This window comes from Mesoplodon densirostris, chromosome 16, assembly GCF_025265405.1.
Source record: "Mesoplodon densirostris isolate mMesDen1 chromosome 16, mMesDen1 primary haplotype, whole genome shotgun sequence".
NCBI lineage: Eukaryota > Metazoa > Chordata > Mammalia > Artiodactyla > Ziphiidae > Mesoplodon > Mesoplodon densirostris.
This window is the reverse complement of record NC_082676.1, coordinates 5,368,986-5,380,379: the sequence shown is the minus strand read 5'-3', so window position 1 is coordinate 5,380,379 and position 11,394 is coordinate 5,368,986. Positions and strand designations below refer to the sequence as shown.

At 46.6% G+C, this 11,394-nt stretch overlaps 1 protein-coding gene across 1 annotated transcript; it reads left to right on the top strand.

Annotated features, from left to right (window-relative positions):
- Positions 1 to 2,484: 2,484 nt before the first annotated feature.
- Positions 2,485 to 10,852, top strand: CIMIP1 (ciliary microtubule inner protein 1). Its single transcript, XM_060079426.1, has 4 exons — positions 2,485 to 2,585; positions 4,552 to 4,633; positions 6,279 to 6,380; positions 10,691 to 10,852. Exons 1-4 carry the CDS (start codon positions 2,518 to 2,520, stop codon positions 10,850 to 10,852), a joined length of 414 nt encoding a protein of 137 aa, XP_059935409.1. The 5' UTR covers positions 2,485 to 2,517.
- Positions 10,853 to 11,394: the final 542 nt, after the last annotated feature.

The following is an 11,394-nucleotide window of genomic DNA, read 5'->3' as shown; positions in this document are numbered from 1 at the left end:
AAAAAATGAGAAATCAATGGCCCCAGAATGCTGAGAGGGCCAAAAATATTAATATACAGGAACATGGCAAACCCTCTGCAAGCTGTAAATATTGTCTCCATTTCCCAGGTATAATCAACAAGTGCGGCCTTCTTCTCCCTCAGCTCTCCCTTCAAACTTCCTGTTTGAAATCTACGCTGCAGGGACTTCCCTGGTGGCGCAGTGGTTAAGAATCTGCCTGCCAATGCAGGGGACACGGGTTCAAGCCCTGGTCCAGGAAGATCCCACACGCCGCGGAGCAACTAAGCCCGTGTGCCACAACTACTGAGCCTGTGCTCTAGAGCCCACGAGCCACAACTAATGAGCCCGTGTGCCACAACTACTGAAGCCCGCATGCCTAGAGCCCATGTCCTGCAACAAGAGAAGCCACCGCAAAGAGAAGTCCACGCACAGCAACAGAGACCCAATGCAACCGTAAATCAATAAATTAAATATATCTATATCTATATATATAGATATAGATATATATGCTGCGAAACACTTTTCCCAAATAAAATAAACTAAAAGCATTAGGTGAATAAATTCTGTCTGTCAGAGGTCCATGAATTTCTTGTTTTGAATATAGGGAGGAGGGTTTGACCCCCAGAACCAGGAAAGAAGGAGGATATGTATAAAGCAAAGAAACACAGACCACCAGAAATAAAAATCAAGAGAATTTCATATAAGGCAAATGTACTCATTTGCTGAGCATGGTAGGTACACTGGTGAAGAAACTCACTGAGGGTAGGGTGGTCATGTAAGCTACAGATGCCGAGCTATTTTTAATAAATACATAATTTCTTAGCATATAGTACAGTATGGGTATGCTCCATGAAAGTCAAACTTGTGTCCTGTATTTCTATATGCTAAATCTTGCAACCCTACTGATAGGAGGTTCCGGAGGTTATGCTAATTAAGGATTGATAATACACACTCCAACAGGACAGTGAGTCCAGGCTCTGTTCATACTTAGATGCAAGTCCCGAGCCTATCGGTCAGGAAGGAGCCTTCAGGGAGGTCCAGGGAGCTGGCGTCTGGGGTCCCTATGTGATCTCAGTCCTCTCTCAGCTTCGGCTGCCTGAAGGCACAGCAAGTGCTGCTCCAAGGAGAAACTTTGCCTTCCACAGACATCACCTCAGGAAGGCCAGGCCCGGGCTTCTTCCCCAGCTGTCATTTTCTGAGCAGATTCGACCCTCACAGCTAAGCTTCAGCCATTCGGAAATCATCCAGAGAGAAGGGGGCCTCCTCACTGGTCAAGAGAGAGAGGAAAGCCAGGCTATGGTGACTCTGCACCTTACGGAGGGTCCTGCCCCTGAGAAGGAGGAGAGGTCCTCTAAGACAGGAGTTTATGGTAAGATGCAGGGGGTGGCTTTGGGGCTTGGTTCAAATCCTTTCTCTTCCACCTATTGTTTGAGGCAGTTTTCCCTTCTGTGACCTGGTCACGAGTGAACCCTTCCTCCACGAAGTTTGTGAATCTCCATGAAGTTAGAGGCTGAGGGAAGCGTCCAGCCAGGACCTGGTGAACGCTGCACCATGACGGTTACTGCCTTCCTGCAGTGGCCTCAGGGTGGGGCCCGGGGAGAACCCCAGGCCAGCGTAGCTCGGGTTCCTCTCTCACTTCTCAGGAAAGAAGGAATCTCGCCTTCCAGGCCAGTCCACCAGCCATCCATAGCCTCTTATTCAAAACTGACATCCTCAAGAAGTCAACCCCAGTTCCACCCAAAGCCCCATTTCCATCTCCCTACACTGTCCCCCAAACCTTTGTGTCTTGGGCCAACCATTTGGAGATGGTTATAAAGAGTGGATGCCAAAGAAATGCATGCATATGTTCTCCAAAAGCCATGTGCGCTGAAACTCACAGCAGCACTTTCACGGAGGCCCCAAAACTCAGCCCCAGTGACGCCCACATGGAAGTGAACACACCCCAGCTACTCGCAGCGACACGGATGAACCTCTCAAACATAACACTGGACCAAGGAAGCCAGGCAAAAACGACACCAGGATGATTCCACTTACACAAAGTTCAAATTGTGATGAAACAAATCTCTGCCGACAGAAGTCGACGGGGCTGGGGGGCGGGGCGTCGAGTGACCTATTTCGTAACCCAGGCGGTGGTTACAGGGGGTCTCTATGACGGAATCCATTAAGCTCGGTACGCTTAGGGTTGGTACACTTGGCCTGTACACTTGCATGACAGGTCTAAATTTTAAAGGGAGGAGGGAATGTAAGGTCTTGAGGTTTCCCCAAGGTTTTCCGCAGAGAAGGGCTGCGGCACCCGCGAGCCGGCAGGTGGGCAGGGAGGCGGGCGAAGAGCGCAGCTGCGGACTGAGATTGGCAGTGGGCGCACGGAAGCCGCGAAGCCAGGCGGCCACAACCTCGCCAGGTGCTGCGCCGCCTCCGCCTCCGCGTCCTGCGTTGCTTGGCAACCCGTCTCCTAGGCGACGTGAGACGCTGAGCCCAGTGACCGAGCGTGCAGGGAGCTCCAAGACCCCAGGACCCATGGCGCAGAAGCCCATCAGCAGGGCCGCGGCCGAGCGCATGAACCTCGTGGCCCAGGACGAGATCTGGTAACGCCCGGGACCCGGTAACCCAGTGGGCTGGGCCGTTCCCACCTGAAGTGTTCAACCTGGCGGCCTCAGTTTCCCCACCAAGTCCTTGAGGTGATCGACCTCTGGGCGCGAAGAGCGTGCCCTGGAGGTGGTCGGGGCCTTGCGGAAAGGGGGTAGTGTTAGGGACGAAAGAGCCTTTCTTTCTCTTTTCTTAGGGACACCACAAAGGCGTGAAAGGTTTTGCATCTGGCTTTACAACCCGCTGCAAAGCTTTGCTTGTTGAGATACGACTGATGTGTGCTTATTTTTAATATTTACCAAATGTTTAAAAAATCTTTATGTTTGTTCAGTCGAATGAGAGCACTTCACATTCTCTCTTGCTTGTCCTGGTTTTTGAACAAGAAGTTTTAATTTAAAGAATAGATCCATTTTCTAAAAGATTTACGTTCAGCAGACATCTGTAATGGATGTTTTTATTTGGCATTCTATCCCATTGCTAAATAGTATCCCATCTCTTTGAAGTTTTAACCAGTATGGGAAGTTACTAATTTAGATGCAGGTAAGTAAATATTAGCAACAACAAACCAACATGGCTTAGCTCTTAAACTTCAGTTATCTTATTGTCATCTCTATGACTTTTACCATTTCCTTGAAAATCCTGTAATAGTCACTTCATATTTTTCTTTAAATTAGCTTTGTTTCACTTAATGAACTTATTTTTATAGGAAACTTTATATCACTCTTGAAAATGGAAAGCCAGTATTATTTGCAATAAATACATGCTATTATTATTTTTTAAATCTTTATTTTTATCCAAGTACCCACTATAGGAAATACTACCTAGCAGGGTATTAGCAGGGTCTGTTCCCTCTGCCTAGAATGCCCTTTTCTCTCTTCCCCCACCAAACAAACTCCTACTCATCCTTCAAGACCCAAATCAGATGGCCCCTCCTATGTGAACAGAGCCAATTAAGCCCTTAGACTGTTCAGTCCCATGTCCAAAGTGGCTATTGAACCCTTGAAACGTGATTATTCCAAATTGGGATGAGCTGTCAATGTAAAATACTAGATTTCAAAAACTTCATGCCCCTAAAAAGTGATACCAAAATTAAGTTTATTTTTACTTTTTTAAAAATGTGGCTCTAGAAAATTTTAAATTACATATATGGCTCATATTTTTGTCTCATGTTACAGCTCCCTTGGAAATAGACTCTGCTTTAGATGCTCAGTGCCCAGGGAAAGAGCCTGGCCAGGACCTCTGAAACTGTTGAGACATCAGAGGGGGCTTGGGGTGCAGTTATTGATTCCAAAATAGGAAAAGAAACTTGAAAATCAAAATGAATACATGTTTAATCAGATTTTTGCAAAATGCGACACACCCGCTCTTCAATTGCAACTCAGTTCAGCTCCTAGGTAGTTATGTATAAATTATATTCAATGTGGAGCAAAAGCAGGGCCAGGATCAGGGTGGGATGAGTGAGGTGTCTGGAGTGCAATAGTTAAGGGGGGGGCTCCATCTCAAGGTCACGCAGGTGCTGGCTCTGCACTTGCAGGAACCTGAGAGCGGGCACCTCCTTAAATTTTGCATCCCAGGGCCTCACTCACTCTGCCCCGGGGCCTTGCTCTGAAAACAAAGGACCTTTATATGTACCTCCATAACGACTTAACACTCTCCCATTACTATAGGTCCAGGGGCCCCCAAAACAAGGATTCCATTCCTAGATGACCCCTCGGGCAGAGTCAGCCCCAGTCCTCTCTGCTCCCCGATGTACCATCCAACCAGCATCTCTGGTTCTTAGACATGTGTCTTCCTTACATTAGTGGGAAGTCCCCAGCGACAGGGACTCCTGTTTCCTCCCTGACACGGAATCATCCTTCAGTCCAGATGCATCGAAGAATGTAAAATTCTCCCCATTGCACCTTAGGGTTTGCTACTTTAACCCTTTTCAAATGTTGTCTGGTATTTAAGAGCTTTCTTTTTCAGGAAGTACCGCCTGAAGGCTGAAAACGAAGCACGACAAAACTGGGCCCCGAACTGGGGATTTTTAACAACCCCCCTCGAGGAGGTAAATGTAAATTTGGTGAGCTTGGAGGTTATAGAATCAATCATTTCCAAGAATAAATGGTTATGAAGTGTATAATTTGCAAGAATAAATTAAAGAGCATGTTGTAGGCGAAGACGGCTGACATCTGAAGTTTCCTCCCATTCACAAATTTATTGAGCACTTACTATGTGCCAGGCACGTTCTAGGTGCTTCATCCGAACCAGCTCATTGAACCCACACGACAACCCCTGTGCAGAGGGAGGTGCTCTTTGATGTCCATTTTCCAAATGAGGAATTTGAGCTCAAAGAAGTGCAAAGTCACACAGCTCAGAAAGAGAGGCACCAAGGGGAGATGCTGGTCTGGCTGATTCCAGGGCCACTCGGCCTTGGAATTCCCATCTGTAAAATGGGGTGATAGTCCTCACTGCCTCACTGAGTGACTGTGACGTTCAGATGGAAAGAGAGGAGAGGCCAAGTGAATATCGGCACGATTATTAGGAAAATACTCTTGGTACTTCCTACACCAGATAGGAAACAGAAATGAGGAAAAGGACCAGGCATAATTAATAGGGAGTGATGGGGACACCAGCAAAGAGACCACTGACCCCATCCAGAGGCAGCCACCGTCAGCCCAGCTGAGGGCCACCAGGCAAGCAGACTGGCTGTATTTTCTGACTGTTCAAGAGAGTCCAGGGCTTCCCTGGTGGCGCAGTGGTTAGGAGTCCGCCTGCTGACGCAGGGGACACGAGTTCGTGCCCCGGTCTGGGAAGATCCCACATGCCGCGGAGCAGCTGGGCCCTTGAGCCATGGCCCCTGAGCCTGCGTGTCCGGAGCCTGTGCTCCGCAACGGGAGAGGCCACAACAGTGAGAGGCCCGCGTACCGCAAAAAAAAAAAAAAAAAAAAAAAAAAAAAAAGAGAGAGTCCAGAAATCCAGATGCTTTAATGAAATCTTCTGAGTCTAGAATAGTGGCTTGGATTTATAAGACACCAACAGGCCCGCAGAATGCTTGTGTGAGCTTCACTGGGATTGTGCCCAGTGGTTTGCAACCTTCCACGTGATCTCCAGGACACAACATGAGGAAACCACATTTCTTTGGAGGGAGGCAGAATCGCACAAAGGCCACATAATTCAAAATGTTCATGATTCTAGGCAGCGTAAAGCCCCTTTGTAATTCACCCTGTCCCACTAGCGCTGAAATTATGCCATTCTTAATGAGTTTTTTTAATACTTAGAGAGTTACACAATTTGAAATTTCATGCATAAAATGAGTCCTTATTAATATAATATGCATAAAAAGTCTATATTAATATTCCTTATGTGTAATTAAATTGGGTTTTTGAAGAGTTCAAAATTGCTTTAAAAATTAAAAGGGGGGATGGAGGCTCTCCTCGTAGTTTACAGGTTGGTCCTGAACCTTGCTGCCATGTTTTACTCTGAGTCCATAACCTGTGACGTGTTCTCAAATCACTCAGCAGGGCTGTAAATAGGCAGTCTGCAAGGGCCTGGGGCTGAGCTGGCCTCTTGGCCAGTCCCCACTCCACCCCTTTCTAACTGTGATCTGAGCACCACCTTACCTGTAAAGTGCCTTGTCCTGGGGGGGGCAGTGAGGGGAAGCTTCCAAGGTCTCAGCCTGCGGGGCCCCATCCCTGGGGATTGTGTTTCAGCTGATCAAGTGTGAAGAAGAGCCCGCCACCCCAAAGCCCAAAATCGAGCTTCCCGAGCGCTTCCGCATCCGGCCAGTGACCCCAGTGGAGAAATACATCAAGGTTCGCAAAGTCCTTTTAAGTACTTGCTTTCCTAAGTAAGAAATCAACCCCACCAGAGATGATGTTTCTCCGGTGTTGCTCCTGGTGGGCCCAGCCAGGAGCTGGGTAAGAACAGAGCGGCGCCCGGCCTGCGGGGAGGCGGGTTTCCAGCCCTTTCTAAGCGCACACATGGGAGACACAGCGGGTTACTGGTCCCTACACGGGAGGGACCTCAGAGGCCAGAGGAAGGAGTTGGGATTTGAGCCCGATTTGCAGTGGGAAGCAGGGCCACAGGGTGTTGAGAATTGCCTTTTTAAGAGATCGCTCTTGTTGCTGAGTGAGGGATCAGGCTGTGCAGAGGGCTGAGACCCATCAGCCACCTCCCTACCCCCACCTCCACCCCAGAAGAGGACACAGGGGTCCCCGAGGGACCCTGCTGTCTCTCCTGGCCAGGAGCGGTCCCCGTAAGTGCCTTGCCCCTGGGGAAGCTGGGCCCCTCCCTCTGCCATCCTGACAAATGGCCCCCGTGCCTGCTCAGGCGGGGTGGCAGCTGCCACCAGAATCATCTTTTCAAAGGAAGCCTTCCCACCTAGAGATCAGAACAGCATCCCCTTCTGGGGGGGAGAAGAGAGGAACTGTCCTGGGACCAGAACAAAACGGAACATGATTTCTCCCTGTGTGAGCCTCTGCTTAGGAGAAGGCCAGGTGTGGAAGCCACACCCCTGTCAGAGCCTGGGGGGGTGGACGGGGGGAGGAGTGGAGGGTCAGTCTCACGATCCAGCAGAGAAAGGCACTTTGCTTGGTTCCCTCTGAGCTTCCTTCCTTGCCGAAGAAATGGTTCCCGTCTTCCTCCTTCCCATCCCCTCTTCAGGTGGGTAGACCCTTTAAAAATACATTTATGGTTTAACAGGCATCCTACACCCCAAAGGGCAATGCTGCGAAAAGCCTCCTTCCCTCCCCCAAGTCCTGAGAGCTGTTGCCCCCCGTCTCTGCACCCTTCCCCAGATGCAATATGCCTATCCAGGTGGATGTGGAGGGCTCTAGCCCTTTTTCCTTAGTACAGAAATGATACCATATTTTACATCTTTTTATGCATCTTTTTTTCTCTTAGCAGTTTGTCTTCAAAGTCATTCCATCTGAGGATATACAGAGCTACCTCGTTCTTTTAAATGGCTGCGTAATTTTCCATGGTGCAGAGGGACTGTGGCTGAATGGGTCCCCCATGGATGGACACGTAGGCTGTGTCCAGGCATTGGCTATGACAAACAGGGCCTTGGTATGTGCGTGTGCAGGTATTAGGATGTCTTAGGATAAATACCTAGGGATGGATTGTCAGGTCAAAGAGTGTTTGCATTTTCATTTTTCGTAGATGACGGTAATATTGCCCTTCACAGAGAATTAACAACAGATTTTCCCATAAGTTCCTTCACGGTGGTGTTTTCCTCTCTTCATCTGATGGGTGAAGTGTGGCATGCCAGGGTGGGTTCTGACTGCACTCTCTTACAAGTTGGAGATGGACTTGAAAGCTGGTCCCGTGTGTTCCCGAGGTCCCAGCATCGTGGAGAACTGGCTCGCTGGAGGAAATTCTGGCCCCGCTGGCATTTGTTCATGACCCTCCCTGCATGGGGCCTCTCAAGAGATTAATTTTAATGCCTCATCAAGAATATATGTTAAGGGGCTTCATCCACCAGGACCGTCCCCTCCGGCCACCGCCTCACTCAAAGATCCTTTGAGCCAAGTGTGAACTCGTAACCCCAAGCATACTAAACCGCTTCATCTCGGTTCTTCTGCTGGAACAAATATTCCTCACTGCTGTCTTGGTTCAAACCCCCCCGTAAGAGCAGAACAGAAGATTATTCCAAATGGAAGGGAGAAACCTGCATAAACATTTAGCCTCATTTTCCAAAAATTTTCCAAATTTCAAGGAATTGGCAAACAAAATTGTGGGGTTTTTTTTCATTTCAGATAGAATCCCATTTCCCTTCTGGTTTTTAATTAAATTCAATTGTTTTTCATTCCTGTGGCATCTATGGTTTGGGGGGGGGGTGTGTGTGTGTACACACACGTATCATAAAACCTTCTAATCAAACCTATAACTGCCAGGCTACCATCTGACAATGTTGCCACATATTTTATAAAGGGCACTGTGAACTGTAGTATTTGATATTTCTGCACCTTACTTTTTTCTCTTTTTCTCTCTTTTACCAAATAAAAAGTATTTCATTGGGTTGTGAATTAAATGTGTTAAGCATTACAAGATAAAGAGAAATGTTTGGTGATCGTTAGTTTCAGGGAAAATGTGATCTCCGAGGCCAGCTGATTGGAGCGTGCTTACGTTCAGTGCACCTTACTTAGGGACCCTGGCTCTTCTTTCTGTCTTTTCTTTCTAATTTTTTCTTCCAGTTTTATTAAGCTATAATTGACATACAGTACTAAGTAAGTATAAGGTGTGCAGCATCATGAGTTGACTTACATACACCATGAAATGATTTTCACAATAAGTTTAGCGAACATCCATCTTCTCATATAGATACAAAATTTAAGAAATAGAAAAAAAATTATTTTCTCCTTGTGATGAGAATTCTTAGCATTCATTCTCTTAACAGCTTCCATATATAACATAGAGCAGTGCTCATAATATTTATCCTGTTGCACGTTACATCCCTAGCACTTGTTTGTCTTATAACTGGAAGTCTGTACCTTTTTTTTGACCACCTTCATCCAATTCCTCCTCCCCCACCCCCGCCTCTGGTAACCACAAATCTGACCACTTTTTCACAAGTTTCTTTGTTTTTGAAGTCTAATTGACCCACAACACTATGTTCGTTCTTATTATACAACACAGTGATTCAATATTTCTAAACATTTCAAAATGATCACCATAAGTCTCATTACGATCTGTCACCATACAAAGATATTGCATAATTACTGACTATATTCCCACACTGCACATTTCATCCCTGTGACTCATTTATTTTGCAACTGGAAGTTTGTCCCTCTTACTCTCCCTCACCCATTCTTCTCCTCCTCCACTACCCCTCTGGCAACCATCTGTTTGTTCTCTGTTTCTATGACTCTGTTTCTGTTTGTTTTGTCCATTTGTTTTGTTTTTTAGACTCCACATGTAAGTAAAATCATGCAGTATTTGTCTTTCTCTGTCTGATTTATTTCACCTTTAAGTATCCTCTACATCCATCTATGTTGTCACAAATGGGAAGATTTCATTAATTTTTATGGCTGAGTAATATTCCATTGTATATATAGACCACATCTTTATCCAGTCATCTGTTGATGGGCACTTAGGTTGCTTCCTTATCTTGGCTATTGTAAATAATGGTTCAATGAACATAGAGTTGCATATACCTTTTCAAATTCGTGTTTTCATTTACTTTAGGCAAGTACCCAGGGGTGGAATTGCTGGATAGTATGATAGTTCTATTTTTAATTTTTTGACAAACCTCCATACTGTTTTCCACAGTGGCTGCACCAATTTCCATTCCCACCAACAGTGCAGGAGGGTTCCCTTTTCTCCACATCCTCGCCAGCACTTGTCACTTGTTGTCTTTTTGATGATGGCGATTCTGACAGGTGTGATGATTCGTGACAGTGAACATCTTTTAATGTGACTGTTAACTACCTGTATATCTTCTTTCGAAAAATGTCTATTCAGGTCCTCTGCCCACTTTTTAATCAGGTTGTTTGTTTTTTTGATGCCGAGTTGTATGAGTTCTTTGCATATCTTGGATATTAACCCTTTATCACATACGTTTGCAAATATCTTCCCCCATTCAGTAAGCAGCCTTTTTGTTCTGTTGATAGTTTCCTTCTCTGTGCAGAAGGTGCCTTTTAGTTTGATGTAGTCCCATTTTTTTATTTTTCCCTTGCCTGGGGAGACATATCCCAAAAAATATTGCTAAGACCAATGTCAAAGAATGTGCTGTCTATGTTTTCTTCTAGAAGTTTTATGGTTTCAGGTCTTACCTTTAAGTCTTTAATCCATTTGAGTTTAGTTTTGTGCATGGTGTGAGAAGCAGACCAGTTTGCTTCTTTTGCATGTCGTTGTCCCGTTTTCCCAACACCATTTATCAAGGAGGCTGTCTTTTCCCCACTGTATATTCTGCCTCCTTTGTCATGGATTAAGTACCCATAGAAGTGCGGGTCCATTTCTGGGCTCTCTGTTCTGTTCCATTGACCTATGTGTCTATTTTGGGGCCAGTACCGTGGTTCTTTCTGTCTTTTCCACACCAGGCGTACCGATCCTGATGCCTCCGTGGACACGCCTCGTGTTGCTGTGGCCCAAGGCAACTCAACCCCCTGCCTTTCTATTCCAGGTGCTCCCATCCCCCCCAGTCCCAAAGACGACCCAGGGCTTCATCGGCTGGAGATCCGGTGTGCCAGGACTGCACAAGTGTCTGGAGTACAATTATGAGATCAGAAGCTGCAAAGGGGCATATGCCAAGGAGCTAAACTGGCCGAAGCAAGGTGTCCACTGAGTCCAGAGAGAGACCCCGGCCCCTGAGGCCAGGAAGGGTGGACCGCCAGACGCCGGTGCCCATGCCCAGGAAAGGAAGAGCTCCCCGGCCTCCCGCCAAGGACAGGGTTCCCCTCCACATCTGTTCATGGGATATTGTTGCAAAGAACACAAAATAGCCCTTAGACGTTTTCAATTCATCAATGCCTCCCTTCCGGAACATTCTTGTAACATATTCATTCTTGGCTAATGCAATGAATAAAGCAAAATAGACTCTCTGATTTTTTTAATACCATGGGAATTTCTAGGTATGGCTTTTAAAAACACAATGTGATTTCATTTTTAAATATTTGTCTAAACCCTTTCATGTCACCTTCAATCCCCCTTTTCAGCATCCTCGTTGTAATGAGGTTGTTGGCCAGGTGTTTCTGTACCCAAATACCCCTGGGCCTGCTTTTCAGGAGGAATAAAGTGCTTTGAGCGTCCCTCGACACTCCTTCCCCAGGATATCTGCAATACGTCAACAGCTTTAAAGCAAAAACGAGCACAAGATGTGCCACTGAG

Coding starts and splice junctions, on each gene's coding strand:
- CIMIP1 (XM_060079426.1), top strand. CDS start 2,518: ATGGCGCAGAAGCCCATCAGCAGGGCCGCGGCCGAGCGCATGAACCTC. Junction 4,634..6,278: donor TAACAACCCCCCTCGAGGAG/GTAAATGTAAAT, acceptor ATTGTGTTTCAG/CTGATCAAGTGTGAAGAAGA. Junction 6,381..10,690: donor CAGTGGAGAAATACATCAAG/GTTCGCAAAGTC, acceptor TTTCTATTCCAG/GTGCTCCCATCCCCCCCAGT.